Source organism: Calonectris borealis, chromosome 25, assembly GCF_964195595.1.
Source record: "Calonectris borealis chromosome 25, bCalBor7.hap1.2, whole genome shotgun sequence".
In the NCBI taxonomy this organism is placed as follows: Eukaryota; Metazoa; Chordata; class Aves; order Procellariiformes; family Procellariidae; genus Calonectris; species Calonectris borealis.
This window is the reverse complement of record NC_134336.1, coordinates 3,830,011-3,847,794: the sequence shown is the minus strand read 5'-3', so window position 1 is coordinate 3,847,794 and position 17,784 is coordinate 3,830,011. Positions and strand designations below refer to the sequence as shown.

The 17,784-nt window shown below is 37.5% G+C and overlaps 1 protein-coding gene across 1 annotated transcript in view; it reads right to left on the bottom strand.

Annotated features, from left to right (window-relative positions):
• Positions 1 to 439: 439 nt before the first annotated feature.
• The window catches only part of CLIC4 (chloride intracellular channel 4), a 33,160-nt gene continuing 15,815 nt past the window's right edge, over positions 440 to 17,784 (bottom strand). Inside the window, exons 2-6 of the mRNA XM_075173432.1 lie at positions 14,239 to 14,348; positions 8,391 to 8,516; positions 6,905 to 7,011; positions 5,458 to 5,639; positions 440 to 4,675 (exon numbers count right to left, since the gene is read on the bottom strand). Of these exons, the coding sequence (XP_075029533.1) occupies positions 4,511 to 4,675; positions 5,458 to 5,639; positions 6,905 to 7,011; positions 8,391 to 8,516; positions 14,239 to 14,348 (690 nt within the window). The 3' untranslated portion in view covers positions 440 to 4,510. The remainder of the gene's footprint in view (positions 4,676 to 5,457; positions 5,640 to 6,904; positions 7,012 to 8,390; positions 8,517 to 14,238; positions 14,349 to 17,784) is intronic.

The window sequence follows — 17,784 nt, the reverse complement described above, 5'->3', positions numbered from 1 at the left end:
TTATCTGGGTGGAAACAAGTTGAAACAAACATGAGAATTTTTTTGATGTCTTTTTAATCAATTTTCACAGTCTAATCTGAAAACCTAGTATTCCACAGAAAAACAAGCTACCAAAATTTATGTTCTTGAGTTTCCACTTAAAATCTGAAAAAACCCCCACTTTTCATGATTTCTGTAGGAGAATTCAGTATCTCTCAACTCGTTCTTAACTTTAAGACAGTTAAGTTCCTAACTTTGTTAAAGGGGCACAATAGCTAATTATAATGTTAGAATCAACACGTATTCTGCCTTAAATCACACCACCGCTGAAAAAAACAGAAGGCCAAAAACTGAGAATATAATTACTACAAAGCTTTGTTCTGTAGTTTAGCACACCACATTCAAGTTGTAGCTTACACATACGAGAACTGTAGTCTTCAGAAATAAGAGAAAGATCTGCTTGGTAGTGAAAATATAATTTTATTTTTAACAATAGCTGCCAGCAGTATACTGGTATATCTGTAAAAGATGTTCCAGAGAGTGAAAGACATAAGCAAACTACAATAAATTGTATCAACTCTTCAAGTATTTCTGCAAACAATGTTCCAATTCTTGATGTCCTGTCTTGGGAGTCTCGATATCCTATTCTGCTCCACTATTCTTCCATCCCCCACACCCCCTCCAGAAACAAAATGAAATAGTTGGTGGCACAGGTTCTGAGGCAGATTAAATATTTTTCACTTGGGATAAAGCCTTCTTCTGAAAATATTAATTGAATGTGTTCAGATAGTACTCTGAGTGGCAAAGAGTAAAAAAAGTTGACTGTACTTAGCCACTTTTTGTTCTACATTGAGATAGGCATCAGTGGGTTTGGCTCAAGCATCTTCAATTTATTCATGTCTGTGTTCCTTTGATACGAAATGCTAATTTGCTACTTTAGCATAAAAACTTGATTACATCTCTCTTCTTATCATGGAACTGCACGCTACTCTCAATCGGTTTAGACATGCCCATTGCGGAAAAAACACCAATTTTATGGGAAAATGCAAACGTACAAGCTACATGGCTGTGACTGTCCGTGTGGGACATTTACACAGACCAGCAGTGAACAGTAGATGGAAAGGAAAGCTTTGGAGTGCATGAAATTGTTTCAGAATTCACATGCCTCTTGTTCAACAGGCAGCTCTTACACATAAGGAATCTCTTTAAGAAGGAAAGCTTTGTTAAGAAAAAAAAAAAATCATGCATATAGTATAATCTGTTCTCCCACACAAAAACAGGGTGAAGATGATGGATTTTCCCTTTATGTTCAGGAAATACACAAGTCACCTGTTTTAATGGGAATTTAAGCATATTTCAGCTTGAGAATAAAGTAAGTTATTCAGCATGCTAATACATGCAACCAACTTGCAAACTGGAATGCCTACTTGAAAGGGTAACTGCTGTTTTTAAATTGTAGAAGGGGCTAGAAGCATCATTTTAAATTTAAACAGGGGGTAGATTAATTGCTGTTTGATGAAATTAAAAATGCATTTAAAGATCAGATTGTAAACAAGTTGACAGAAGTCAAGAATTTACATAGTTATGAAAGGGCTTTTTTTAATTAATGTAGCGCTGGTGATTGGGGCCAGATGAAAGTGCTCTACCCACACCAGACGCTAAGCCTTTTACACACCACCCTAGCTGTAACTCTGCTGTTCTGAAGGGATCACCTACAGAGGTGAAAGCCGCTCGCTCTCCATTAGATTCCTGGCCTTTGCTGAAGCCAGCAAGAGGCTGGCCAGCTTCTGCCACAACACAACACAACCCTGCAATAAGCAGCCTAAAAGATACCAGCTCCTTTCACACAGGACAGTTAACAGCTATCATACGGTAACCGCCTTAGAAATTGCTAAGCTGGTCCTCATTTGAATTACACCTATAAGGGAAAAGCTCCGACGCTCAATACCTCATTGTACTGAGATAAGAAATACATTAGTTACAGCAAGAGCTTTAACTTTGTTTACAAGCTTTCAGACACAATCATTAAAATACTTAATGCTGAATATAATGTATTACAATTGTTTGAAGATTGCCTAAAAAGTAGAGAGAATATATTATCTATAAAAGAAAACAAGCCTGGTACTTTAGCAAGTATTTGTCTGCATTGATATGCAGGCAGCGCGCACACTAGAAAACGGCATGAAAGTGTTTTCATGCACATAATTGCCTGGTGTACTAAAGTGTGCACGCAATGGCTAATTTGCTTTTAAAAGGAGTGAGGCCCGGTTACTACAACTTCCAAGGGCCATCCTGATCTAGGTTTCAAAGTAGAGTTAAAAATTTAACAAAGTTATGCCCACAATCACATTGCTTCCTATATTTTTGTTTTTAAAGGTTAATTATATACAATGGCAAAGAGCACCAAACCAATGAGGGCTGGGGGTTTTTTTACCCTATGTTAACATCATTAAAAATGGTGTTATCTAACAAAAAAGGAAGTTATTCCTTTTTCTAGATGTCACGTTGTAGCAAAGACTGAATCCCTACAGAGGATTATTATGGCTGAGAAACTTTATTCAGGATGAGAACGTGACATTAGAATACAGTAATTATTAAAAGGCTACAGTTAAGTTTTTCCTAACCAGGTCGCTCTGCAGAATTTTCTTTCTGTGCCTGTAATACACACACCCCTGTAATAAACCATAATAGGGTCTAAGTGTATCTATGGTTGTCTTTGAAAGACATGTAACAGGATTGCTAACTGCCTTTATAATGGAATTCTAGCTCTAGGAAGGCAAGACAAGGCACCACAAGCCATGTATACAAATATGGATCTTTTACTCTACCTCTTCTATGTCAAACTAACTTCATGGGTATATAAAGTAGCAAAAGCAGGACGCTTAGAAAAGTCAGGCTGGTTTTCATAAAGCCAGTGCTTACCAAAAAAATTAGTGTATAAAAGTGTTATGTGAGCATTTCCATGTTATTGCAGAATGTTAAATATTCCAAGAACAACCCACCAGGAATAGCACTTTCCAGCTTCTAAAATCAGTTAAATATAAAAGTATCTTTACAAAAAAATAGGCATATAAGTCTAGCAGTCTTTGGAGTTGTTTATGATGGTCTTTTAAAAATAACCTAGCAGTTTATTTCATGCATCAAAATCATTAATTTTAAACAAGAAAACTATTCCCTGGTTTAGAAAGATTTGAAAATTGCTTTTAAAAAAATTGTAGTGCTATTCCTCAGTGTTGCTGTAAAAAGATTATGTATAGTAGTGCAATGATTATGATTATGCAAAATTGCAGTCCAGGTGCACAGACAAGTAATTAAGATAAATTCAATGTAAAGGACTGGATTTCACGCACCATTTCTTTACAAGAGTAATTAATAGATTTCCTTTCAGGAAAAAATGCATACTATAATTTAAGGCAAATGTTATCTTTAAAGGTCACTTTAGCTTTCTTCAGTAAAGAAATAGCTTAAAAAAGTTCCCAGAAAGACTCCCACTTTAACAGCTATCAGTGTTCAGTCTTGCATCACTAATCATTGCACTGCTATTCACCATATACAGTAGCTATTTATCAACTAGGACACTAATGTTTACATGTACTTTGTTTATGACAGCACAGATTTTATAAGTAAATATCACCAGAAAGACCTATACAAAATAAAGGCTCTTAACTACCAAAAAGAAAGCCACTTGCGATTTTCAAGGTGAACAGATGGCAAGCATCCAGTTCTTCTGGTTTCATGATGGTAAAGGGCATCCTGACAATTATTCGTTTGCTGCAACTCAGAATTTGGGACAAATGTAGGTCGCCAATTTAAAAAAAAATTGGGTTTTTTTAATCTCGTCAAGCGCTTGAAGACACAACTAAATACTAACTCTGAACTGCAAGCTTCCTGCTATAGCACTCAAGCCTAGATTCAAACTTCCCTGATGTCTGAGGTCATTCAAATCCAAGTTTCACATTTGAGTCCATTCTCAACCATTACTATGATTTTAAATCCAAGAGAATTTTTTTTAAAAACGTTGCCAAATATTCTGCAAATGGCTCTTTTGGATAATAAGTTCCCTTCTATATGTAAATAGGATAGACGAGCAGGTACAGTTCAAGGTGTCACAGATATGACAATTGTGTATAGATCTTCTGGAAAAGCAATAAATTCCAAAATACATAAATATTCCTTGTACCATATAGCAAGACAGTATCCTAAACCAATTCGTAGACAGGGACCAAATGTTTGCAAAGAAAAGTAGTAGGGGCAAGATAACCCTTCATACTGAAGAATCTAGAGTTACCCCAGTGCAACATTAACATAACTGCATTAATGATATTCAAACTTGCTGTGAAAGGAGGTAAGGAAAAACAAGCTTATAATTAAGTCTGCAAACTTTAGGTAATTACTGTACCTGGTCTATCCACCATAACTTTGAATAACTGCAAGTTCATGCAAAAAAAATTGCTATCTTATATGAAAAGAGCAGTCTGTTAGAAGCATTGTTATGGAATATGCAAGAAGTCATCTCTTTTGCAAGTGCTGTTTACTTAGTGAGTCTCTTGGCTACATCACTGTAAGCTATTTCGATTTCTTTGTCTCCAGGACAGGTATTGGTGAATTCATCTCTGCTATAAGCATTCGTCAGGTATCTCCAAATCCCTGTCATTTCCTTGGGAATCTCAAAGTTGCGGTATTTCTTGGCCACCACCTAGAACAAAAGCATTAGATTATGAAGTTACATCCTTCAACTTAAACCACTTTTCCATCCCTTGTCACTCTCTCGATAAGCTATCCTTCCAACACGTACACTCAGAGTCACTTCTGAAGTCAGCAGAACCTGCCCCTCTGGGATATGCCCGGACCTGGCAGCGTACTGCCTCGCTTGGTTTGTATTACTGTCATCACTAAAGTAAATATTTCTGCACTCAGACAGAAACTTAATCTGTGGCTCCATCTGCAGTACAAAACTGACAAAGATCACTGGAGACAGTGAAAAGAAATCAAACCACGATTATATAGGCACATCTTCACTCCTGTAGTTATCCTAGGCTACCTCTTTCTAGACTTCCAACTTTTTTTTTTTAATACAATCCTTGTATTTCACGTTGTGTCATTTACTTTGTTGCTAATAGAGCAGTTTTCTCTACAGATGCGAGAAGACATCCACTTCAAACATTAACTGGTCACATGAGGTTCACCTTCCTTCTTCTACCTCATTCTTTTAAGCGTTGCAACTTCCAACGTGACCACATTGGTTATTGCTTGTGCTGTTTTATCATCTGCCACCCAACTTGTCTACTGGTTCACACCTTCACCGAATTCAACTGCTCTATCCCTAAAACCCTTGTGAATTACTTAAGCCTTGCACAATTTCATGCACTGTTAATACCGTAGTTAAACTTACATGGTTGAAATGAGTTGGACTCCAGAATGTCATAAACATAAGTAGTTTGTCCTTCATTATCGCATAACAACATAGAAGTTATTTACCTTGACAATGTGTAGTTTGGGTAGCAAGTTGCAGTCTGCTAATGTCATCTCATTGCCATCCAAAAACTTGCGGGTAGAAATTGTAATATCCTCCATGCTATTTTCATCTATCTCATCAGGAAGAGGAGAGTTCAGATACTCATCCAGTTTCTGGAGGGTTTTCAAGAGGCCACGTTCTAAGGCTACAGAGGAAGGAACAGTTTTAAGAACAAAAAAGAAAGCCAAACCACACCACACAAATTTCAAAGCAAACTATCATTTAGAATATTGATATTAGTACCAGATCTGAAAAACAAAATCTACATCACTGTACCACCCAGAACAGACCATATACTGAAGGATTTTTAACCCTTTACAATTTTTGTGGCAACACTACTGCTGGAGCTGCCTTCTTGGTCACTAGTAACACTGAAACTGAACTGGAATCCCTTTAAACGTCACACAGATGCAGGTTATTTAAAAGCTGGTTTATACATGAGTTTGCACTAATTTATAATTTAAAATACTCTAAGACAGTGCACAAGTGTTTATTTTTTGTTTAAAAAGTGGCTTATGTCCATTTCTTAAGACTATTCTTAACTGACTTAAACTAATTAGAATTAAGCTATGCTAGGGTTTATATTCATTTAAACGTAATCTGTTTAATGTCACATGCTCAGCCAACAGCCACGACTAAACACACAGACTACTGAGGAGGTTTATGGAATACAGCAGCAGAGGGCAGCACACCCCACAAAATGGAAAAGTATTTCTTGGCTGTTTACAAATATTTTCAATCTCTCCATTTGAAATACAGCAGAAAGGCATTCCGATTCCCTGACTTAAATTTTCCCTCCGAGTACATTGAGGACAAAAGATTTGTACTAAACTATTTAAAGGTCTAATTGTGCATTCTTTATCTCTTATTGGGCCCTCACCTTCCATCTACTATGTTCTCTCCACACAGAAAGGTCTTTAAAGAAAGCAACACGAACTAAGCTTAACTCAGAACTCTGAATGGGAGCCCTCAATCCTAGAAAGGTCAAATAACCAAGTGTGCGGAAAGGCCTCACAGCAAATGTGTGGAAACTCAACCACTGGGGCATGACACAAACTGCATGGAATTTGGTTCTGGATGTTTCTACTTAGTTCAATTATTTCTACTTAGTTCAAGAGTTTTGAGTGGCTGTTGCATAGAGAAGTTTCAATGCCAGGGATATTTACAAACCATGCATACCCTACTAAAATTCCGATTGAACACTGTCTAATTGAAGTTCTCCTTGGAAGTGTTGAAATCTTTGTCTCTGACCATTAACTTTAAACCACAGGTTTAATTCATGAGACTCCCTCAAGTGTCCATCAACATGCAGCAAAATTTGTCAGTGAGACACTTTACCGTAAAGCTGCTCTGAAAAACACAAGACAATGAAACAACATGTGCACAGCCATTGGCCCCCAAGTAACCTACCTTCATTGGCTTCTGGTCTAGAATTTTTGATAAATGCAGAAAATTTGGCAAATATATCCATTCCAGCAGTGTTTGATTCTGGATGCTTTGGTGAAAGTTTTAGGTACCTAAAAAGTAGAAAGGAGCAGATCTACAGCACATTCAGCAGAATGATGCTCATCATATATTAACTAGCCCAAAACAGCCCTATTTTAAAAAAAAAAAAAAATTCTACATCATGTACATTTACCAATTTATCCATCTTCAGATTAATGTGGAGGACTTGCTTCTGAAGTGTAGTATCACACACTTCTATTTAAGTTAAGATATTTAAACCCAACACTTTTTAATCACTTTTCAGAGGAATACCAAAGCATATTTCTGCTTTCTGAATCAGGCATTTGTTTCAAGCACAGAGTGTCTGAAACAGCCCGGGGTCACAAAAGCAAGCTCCCTTACTCTAGCACAGCAGGGCTGCCAAGGGGGCAGATCATAGTTCTGTAAACAAGAATATAGTTAGGCATCAAACAGATAACAAATTAAATACTCTGGTCCATTCTCTGTTCACTGGAGATCTTTTTTTCATTTAAATTAATATCAGCTGTCCCAGAATATCATGGACTCCAAATCTTTTAACAAAAAAGTAAAATCTTGCCACACTAAAAAGACAGAACAGTTCAGTTTGCTAAAGGCAGTGTCTGCATTTTGCCATTGCCTGCCAGCTGAGGGAGAAGAAAGCCAATAGTTTAGAGAAAGCTTGAACACATTTCTCATGCTTGTGCTGTGTAATCTAACTATTTTTAAAAGTGTTCAGTATTTTCCACCATAATTTCCAAACACTAAATAATCAATCTCCAGGACTCATCATTATGCCTAGTATGAAGGAATTAATTTTTTTAAAAATTATTTCCAAGTTGCATTTAGTAATCACTGATTCTGTACAATTATCAACTGTCCATCTGCTTATAGAAAGCTGGAAGGAATAAAAAAAAAAATTTAACATTAAATACAAATTTCACTGATATTTCTGGTAAAAACAAGAAAACGACAAACTCTTGAAGACTTAAATAACACCTAGAAGAATGACTGCAAATCAAAGTCTCCAAAAGAACACCGCACATCCCCTTAAAACAGATTCCCAGTTTATTATGGGAGTCAGGACTAAGTTTTGTATAACGGGCTCATCTTCATTTACATTATTTGGACACATCATCCAAATGGCGTGCCCCAATCATCAAAAGGAAAAGTCATTTAGTTTGAAAACTGCAGGAAGGATGACAGGACTCTACAAAGGACAATTTTAAAATAGTTTTAAAAATAAAGTATTTTTTAATATACAGATGAGGGAGTTGGAGGGAGGAAAGGTATGACAAGCAAGAACTCCAAGCTATTTTCAATGTCTAATCTTCAGTTTATTGATGCTGAAGAACATCTTAATTAGTGCAGAAAACTCCTTTGAGAACACTCCATCTAATCTAAGGTGACAAATTATCATTTTAACACTTACTTGGGTGGAGCCAAAACATCTTCCAGGAACTCTTCAATCTTATTCACATCTGTTTTCACTTCACCATTGTAAGTTATGAAGGGCGGATGAGTGCCTGGAGCCAAATTTTGAAGGTCTGCCGGTTTTCTAGGGTGAAATACAAACCAACACAAAAGGTAACCCATGACCCTAGCTTTCATTGCTACAATCACAAAAGCACTGCCCAAGGTTTTCACATCCTTGCAGTTTTAAAAAGGTATCACCAGTTTTCTTTTTAAAAAGTGAGTTTACAGCTTGATTAGCACTTTGAATATATACTTGATACAATTAATCTCAAATACTTAAAAACAACTGCTTCCTCCTACCTCTGGCTATGCTTTTTCTCAAGTTCATATAACGTTGACTAGCAGGGGGATATATACACCACACACTCTCTCTTTCTCAAGATTTGCAGTACAGAGTTTATATATAGCGTAATCTGCGATCAGTGATAATCTTCCCTTTTTACACGGAGCTTCTCGGGAAATAAGCAAGTCTGAGATAAAGCAGCATGTATAAACCATTTATTATGTGCACACAGAATCTGGTTCTAGACAAGCTGACAGATGCTTAAACATCAAGTTTAAAAATGATGCTTAAAGCTTCCTCCAGTGAAAAAACTATTGGTAAATAAAGAGCAGCACACTCGGGCAAAGGGAGGAGAATCCCTGACATTAGTACGACTAGACACAAGAGAAACAGAATCAAGCTAAAATACTCAGACATTTCTAAATCTTAAGTCAGTTTTGGTGATACCTCTCACTATTCACTCCAGCTCCTTTCATAATAATCCTTATCAAGTGAAGCCAGTCTATTTTATAAGCAATTGGCTTCTCTCTCCTCTAGTTGTGCTGTGACACTGTAGTGACGAGGAACAACACTGCAGGCATTTATTTAGAGGCCTATATGTCAGCTGCGCATATACATTCAGTATACCTACTCATTCAGCCCAAAATGCCTAACTTACTCTTTAAGGTAAAGCTCTCACATCTGCCTTGTCAGCAGAGTCAGATGCAAAGCTGAAGTCAATAATGAGATGTGGATTCATTACAAGCTATAAAATGCAAAGCATCATCTAAAAAGCTGCAGCCAGTTTTTCCCTAGTAAATCATCACGGTATTAGTTAGTCCCTAGCATTAGTTAGTCCCCCCATTAGCTAGTGCAACTGTCTCAGTGCAAGCAGAAATAAAATTACAGTACTGCTTGGCATTTCTTCAGTAGCGGCACTTAAAACTTCCCTCTGATGAAGCTGTTGCCTACAGTCCAGGATGACTGCTCAGACGGACACGATCTAACTTCTCTAAGAACCTCTCCCCATTTCAGAGGACAGTCCGCAATTCCTAGTTCCTCAGACCATCCCTGTGTACCAACATCCGACAGTACACACGATCCAGATGAGGCACAACTGTACAACTACATTTCTGTCAAGTCGACCAGAGCACACGCTACAGGATGACTACCACCTTTTGCTAGCGTTATACTGAATGAGGAACAACAATACCTGATCCAGCAGAAAGTCTGCCAAGATAAAGTTGCCCCTTCGTTACTGTTTGAACAAATCCAAACCAGACCGTAACCCTTGAACTGGGTTTGTGCTTTGTATGACGTGGCCAAATTTCTGAGCCAGCACCAGGCATGCAGGAACTGGATTTACTGGATACTGGAACTACAGTTCAAGAAAGCCTCCTCACTGTACTGGACAGGGAAACTAGCTTAGTAATATACACAAACATGGTCATTCAGGGTAGCATGAGAAAGCAGTGTTTTCAGGGATAGCACTCAGACTCTGTAAACTAAGCACAGTTTACAAGTTTATCCTGTAGAAATGTTGCTCTCTATTTCTTACAAAATTAAGAACCCCTGCCAGGATTTCATGTCCTTGCCCACTGCTGAACATTTTAAGCAGGGCAAACAGCAACAGTATATAGGGCCAAAGTGTACTTACGACAGATAGGAGTACCTGGCAGTATAGGTAAAACTGAATGAGAAAACTGATTTTCATACTTAGAAACATTAAGCACCCTGCTTTTAGCCAGGTGACAGAAGTCTTGTTAATACAAGAATTTAACCATTCTCAATTTTTAAGCTTCCAAGAACTTACTTCTCACTAACAGTTGCCATCACCCTCTTACTTTTAGGATTTAAAGTCTGTCATCGGTTAATGCTTTAAGTAGCTTAACACTTCATTTAAATACAGCTTTGTAACCCACAACAATTACAGGAAGTCATAGTGGCTCACTTCCAATTTCGCATGTTGGCTAGATAAAATTCCTCAAAAGGAATGTTATTTTAAAAACAAACACAGGCAAGACCACCGGATTTGCAATAATACTATCAAAGGAAAGATTTTATTTCAGAAACAGACTAGTCTAATGAACTAACCAAAAAAGTTTTCCAAAGAATCAGAGTGCATCTGAAGGATCCCAGAGCATTTTATTAACCCTTCCTGCCACTCCAGTCAGACCACCTGTATCTTTCAAGAAAAAGAAAGCAGAGATTAACATCCCACAGCCAAAGCCCAAACATAATACAGGGTTTGACTTCCAGTTTGCTACTCTTGCCAGTAAACAAACCCTGGTTTACCACATACAAGCCACAGCCTTTAGAGCACCACAAGTACACAGGAATATCCTTAAAAGGCTAAGAGTACAACTTCCCTTAATAGTCCAAACAAGACGGCAATTAAAAATATTACAGTGAAGTTTACTTCAGAGATAAAACTGGACAGCCTTTTTAAAAAACAAAACAAAACAAAAAAACCCCACAAACACCCACACATACCAAAAAACTTCTATAACGACTCAAAACAATTCCATGATAGCTAGTACCCGCCCCAAAGTTTACGGGGGTATTTGGAGGTAGGGCCACATACTTAAATATCTGGCTATCACTAGCTAATTAAGTGGACAGGCTCTTTAACACCAAAGTTAAGGTATAAACATTTCATGGCTTTGCCACAAACCAGAAGAGCAATTAGCATTCAAATAATTTCTTGAAGATCAGACAAAAGACAGCCCCAAAACATAGTATGCTCTACAGTGATTTATAAATTACACAAGTACTGTGATGAGTGTCTGAAGAGTAACATGAAAAAAAAAAATGCCAGCAATAAAAAGACCCCTGTCTCCAGTTCCTAAGCAGTATTTTACACTGCTGAAGTTGCATTCACCTCTGGGCAGTCTTTAATATTTACTAATCTCTTTATTTAATCTTTGTCTGTCAACATAATTGTAAAACCACACAATCAAGATGTTTAAAATAGGATTTCAAAACTTAACTGAATGCAAGCTGGCCTTGACTGTTGTTACAAGCCCAACAAATGGTTTATGCACTGCAACTCTGCTCTGGTCACCAGAACAAGTCAAATCTCTGAGCACTGAAATGCTGCTTCTGAAAAGGGAAAGAATAAAGCCTCTGTCTGACTAAACAGAAGCGAGAAATGCATGATTTCTTTGAAAGGGCAGTACGTCCCACTTTATTTGCCTGTGTGTGTATTTTTGTGTCTTAAGAGTAGAACTGAGAACTGCAAAATGTTCTTTTGTTAGCACAGTATGATGTCCAATGCAACTATGGAAGGGAAAAATATACACCACAGAGTCAGTCAAATCAGACTCAGTTTTTCCTGTGTCCCAAGTTACTTACTTGTGAACTTTTGTACCCAACCATGACCTTTTAAGCCTCACAAACAGACACGGCTTGCCTTACTCTTGTGCAGAAATCACGCTACGAGGCAGAAGCATGGTCTGCAAGTAAACCCTTTTTCTTTTTTTGGCTAGCAAAATAAATTCGGGTGCTTAAAACCACTACTACCCAGCTCTTCAACAAGTTTGTGTCTTTCACAGGAACAAAAAGAAGAGAGGGTAATTGGCTTTAATGAAGTACTTGTAAAAGCAGTTTCTTGTAACACTATTAGAAGTATTAAGGCAACATCTAGCACCTATTATCATTCTGGTAATGCTAAGGGGAAAAAAAAACATTTGGTATAAACATTTCCACTTGAGCAGTTAGCTGAATTTGGTATTCTGCAAGCTACACTACTCAAACTAGGTAGAATGTTAAATTTGTATTTATAAAGCTTTAAATAAAGTCTAAAATTAACTTTGTATCAACATCTACTCAAATCTGAATTAGCTTCAGTGGTCCTTCTTTTCCTTTACCAGAAAACACATTCAGCATATAACAAAAAAGTAGAGTTCATTTGACCTACTCTCATGCAGTTTTTTAATTTTGCACTTATTTTGTGTTTTCCCCTCCCCAATATAAAAAAACGGAAAGAAAGCTTTCCTTGTGTAAGAAAGGACAATTTTAAACATCTGCAACCAATTTATATTCTAAAATTTAGTCTTACATCCCATTCCCCCATCCAATTAACTCAAAGTTACCAAAGGGACACAAATAAAGCCAATCCATCAGGCATCTTTGGCATTTTAATGATATCTCTCAGACTGGTTCAGCAGTAAAAATGCTTCCAAATATAAAATGTCTCTTTCAACCTTCTCATCCCACCCCACCCCAATAGCTGCAATAGGTTAAATAATGGCACCATTAAAAGTAAAGGAAGTACAAAACTACGAACAGTACGCAAGCACTGAGGTTTCTACAAACCACATGCAGTGCTAAATGGAAGATATGATATATTTGGTTTATGTGTGCTGGCAGAAACAATTATATTTGCAGTAAAATCCCACATTGGCCAGAGAAGATCTTTGAGCTGCTACAAATGAAATGCACACACAGTTGACAAAAGCTGCTTTCTCCCGCTCCGTTTGAGTGGTCTGCCTCAGCCTTACTACACATGGAAATATTTAACACTAGTTGCCAGCACTGAAGCAGCAACCTCAGTGATTTTTAAAAATCAAAGCAAGTCACCTCCTTCAAAAAAATTACAAGAAGAGGTTAAGTCTAGCAGGGTGATTTCTTTCTTACACGTTTTACACTTGATTCATTGGAGAACACCGTATATTTCTATTGGCTTTATTTCTGAAAATAAGGTTTGTAAGCACTGGCAGTCTCTCCTCTCTCCAGAGAGTTCAGTGACTAACATTACATTACATTAGTGCTGTGAAAACATTACTTCACACCAAAAACAAACACAAGGCCTCTGCTGAATTTAGCATTACCACTTCTAATAAAAGTCCACCCAACCTTAGCAAATTAAGACTCCTGGATTCACATCTCACCCTTCTTAACCACTAAGGTATTCATTTCATAGATGGAGAAGTTGCAATTTAGGTGACACACAGCATCATGACATACCTGGCTAACACTATACAAAGGCAGGGTATTTTACATTTTATTCCTACCCATTTCACTTCTATTTCGCTCATATTTACCTCATGGACAGATATTTTCACATTGTTTTTATTCTTACTGCATAATAAGCAATATTATCTTCAAATCTTTAAAAAGAGGAGTAGGCTGCACATTATTTTTGACAGTTATCCAATAATCATTGGAGATTTGATCACAGATTGATCTAAAATACTTATCCAGCAGTCTTCACTTGTGGGATCTCAATGTGAAGTTAGTAAGATTCAGTATTCAGTTATAAGAGACTTCATGTCAGCTATTACTTTTACAAGAGAAGAGCATCATTTAACAAATTCAAGGGAATTTATCAGACCCATTCTTTTTTTTGGTTACAGATACTTCTAAATAACCATCAGTGAATGCACCATTTACATCAAGGTTGCCTCTTAGTATTTATGAGGACAGATTTTCTTTCTGATTTCAGAAAATAAGCCATGCAAAATTTAGAAGCCCCAGACAAACATTTGTTACACCAAGCGTACTGTACTCTTGCTTGTCAGATAAACCAAGTATTTCTTACCTCTTCAGGTCAACTGTTGTGACGCTAAACACCACTCCCTTCAGCCAAAGAATCATGAACAGCCTCTGAGAAAAAGGACAGTTTCCTATGCTTTCACCATCACTGCCAGCCTGCAGAAGAGAACAGATCATTAATTAAAAGGTAGGACTGTGCCACCTACACATGCTCACAATTACTGAAAGATCTTTAAATAAGGACAGACTCAGTAATAATTCATGGGTTTTATTGCCTACAGAGTCTTCACAACACTAACTCTTCCAAAGACCTAACAAGTTTCCAGTCAAAGTTAGTATCACCTTGCAGGAACACTCCTTTGCTCTCAAAGTCCAGCTGACACACCTGGACCAGATATCCTGAAGGTATCTCCATATAATGCACAAAGATGAGCATCCTCAAAATATTTAAATACACTTCAGGTACTGGGAAGGTATGCATGGACTTCTGCATCATTTTATTTCTTTTTTTTTTTTTTTTTTTAAATACTTGCACCTTCCAATGATTTTTTTGCTGCAGACATAATGAGGATTTTATTAGTGAAATTTGCACATTTATGAAGTCAACTAACCTATTTACTTGTCATGTCCTCTAACAGCTGCTCACAAAATGTATCAAAACAAGATTTCAGACAACAAAATAAGTTATCTTTCACACTGAAGATGATCCAGCTGCTCTTAACAGTCAAGAAAGGGCAGCTAATCATATTCAACTGAGCAGCCATACTTTATGACAGCAGTTTTCCAGTGTCAATATTGTTTTTTATTCTTTATTATTCTTTTTTCCTTCTTCTACGGCATAGCTAATTAATTGTCATCATCTTCCAGTTTATTGCTTATATCTCCCACTGTGTAGTGCCACAGCAAGCCAACTGCAACCAGGAACTATGAATCTTTATTGTATCCCAGGTGTTGTAAGGAAAGACATAACTGTAAGTACATAGAGACTTCACTGACAATAAAGTAATATTCCAAAGCCACTTTTTATAGGCAATTTATCAAGAAGTCTTTGTCCTACCACAACAAAGGTCCATTACATAGCAACAGTAAGCCACTCCAGGGCACCCAGTGATGGCATGCATCTCATGATTGCTCTGACAATGAAGTATGTATTGCTGAGTAGCAAAATTTTAGGTTTTAGTGGGCTAGAATCAGACATGCGAAACCTTGAATCTTGTTATAAAATTCAATCCTCTGAAAAGAAAACTGATTCAGTAGTTAAAACAGCCATGACACGTACTTTACATTACACGAGTTTCAAAGGATTTTGCTTATTATTATGAGAGTACATCCAAGAATAATTTTCATCAGTACAATTCTCAAAACCTGGCTAATTCTTTCATCATCACTATTACCTGTTCCCAAGGCCATTTTAAAACGTATTGTAGGATATGCTGGCTGTACCCCTCAGAGAAATGACAGAAAACAATTATGTTCACTAAGCACAGGGTATTTAGAAGCAGAGCTACACAAGTGGAAGGGTTGAACACAAGGCCTGAGCATTGACTGGTGGAGATCCAGCGTTTTAAAAAAGCAGGGGTGAGAGGGGCTGGGAAAGAGGGAAGAAAAGAAAAGCCAACAAAAAGTATCATCACAAGAGAACTAAGCTTTAGGACCAGAACTAACTAGAGAAAGGTTTAGACACTCAGGCAAAGGAACTGCTTTTTCTTCAATCCTCTGCCAGTTCCCAGCTATGCACTGAGTGAGGGCCAAGTGGGGAGAATGAAGAAAGGCTTTGCAAGTTAAGAGGAGTAACAGTAGGATTTTCAAAGATGAGGAAAATAGAAAGCTTCTCAGTGAAACTGTCTTAAACTCAAAAGGCTATTTTATTTTTTAAAAATTCATGGTGCCTCTGCAGGTAAGGCTGAGATGCCTTCAATAGTTCTTGATAAATACCAGGACACGAGGATTCATAAACTGATTTATGCTGCCTCAAGCTTATGGTCTCATTTCTACAAGTATCCCTTCTGTCAGAGCTGATTATTCTTCTGAATACTTTGTTGTGGAGAATATATACAACCATTTTTCTTCAAACCTTTATTAGTGTCATTAATGAAGATTTGAAAGAAAAAAAGAAGTTGTCTTTCTGCCACAAATTACAAATTGCCTCCTTTATCTTTGGAAAATAAAGTAAAACTTGCAGCAGATTAATGATACTAGATTGTCTTAAAAGCTGGCATGTGTTCAGGAGACTAAATTCTAAAAGCATCTACAAAAAGCATAAAACAGTCGGTTTGGTTACTCTGGGCGTTCTGCTTTATACTAGCTCAATCCACAATTTTCTATTGCACATGCAACTGCTGTAAGGATTCTAGCTACTCTATGGATTAATGTGTTCCCACCTCACAAGATGCTTACATGAAGAAAGACTTCACTCTGCAGTCTATTTCCAATAGCTGTATGCTTTTATGGATGTTAATATTTAACCACAATGCCATGCCTCCAGATAGCAGTGTATATTTCAGAATTTTCCACTATAGTTACATTACTGTGTTTACACTGGAACAGACATTTCCTGCAGGTAAATTATGCCAATGTAGATTTATACTTATCTACCTTCCTCCCCTCCTCCCACCCCGCATGCAGGATCTTATCTTCCTTTGAAAAATGATATTGAAAAAGACAACACTTCATCCCATCTAAGGAAAATATATGTTTTATACCGCTCAGGCTAATTCACACTTGGAAGCAGAAACAATTCTTTGATTCAGAACTGATCCCACTCTTCAAGTTTTATGGCAACTTCAACAATGCTACTAAACCCAAAGCCCATGAGTTATGCTGCAGTAACAGCACAGGTGTGCATGCCCCCATCCAATTAAGCTTTACCTCACTTCCTCTGATGGAAAAGCTACCACACATTTACCATGAAGTAAAAGGAGGAATGCAGGCATCTACCGAAGTGCAACACCCTAAAAGCATAAAGCCATACTTTGAGGCACCTCGCAGGAACCGTACACTGCTGTTTTCAAGTGACTCTGGATCTGTCACTGGCTGCCGCACTCAGCAAGGCTTCAGCCTGTCTGCTCACACGAGCCGCACTTACAGGAGCCAGTACACAACCTCGTCAGGATTAGCTCTCCTCACTCGTCATCTTGTATTTAGTACTTCGGACCTCAAAACCAGAGACCAGAGCTGGTGCCATATGACATATATTGCCAGAGATCTCATCTGATATGGACTAAGGAAACCTCTGAATAGAAATAATAAAGGCACGTAACCAAAGGAAGAATCATTGGGATGCAACTGCCTGCCATCCATGTGCAGATGATGCTCAGGACCAAATGAAGTCCAGAGGCTTAGCCTCAGTACCACAACATCAGCAAATGTTATTGAGGCATGTCCTGAGGAGAATATTAAGTTAAAAAAGCACTAGTCAGCTCCCCTAACTTCAAACCAATATTTGAAAATGCATGAATAGTGTCCTCATGGACAATAGGCAAGCATCTAGAAGACAATTTTGCTAATTTGCAAGTTGCAAAACATGACTTTAAAAAACTCATTGCAGAGGGCTGGTTAAGAGCTTTAAAGATTTATGATCCATCACCAGATG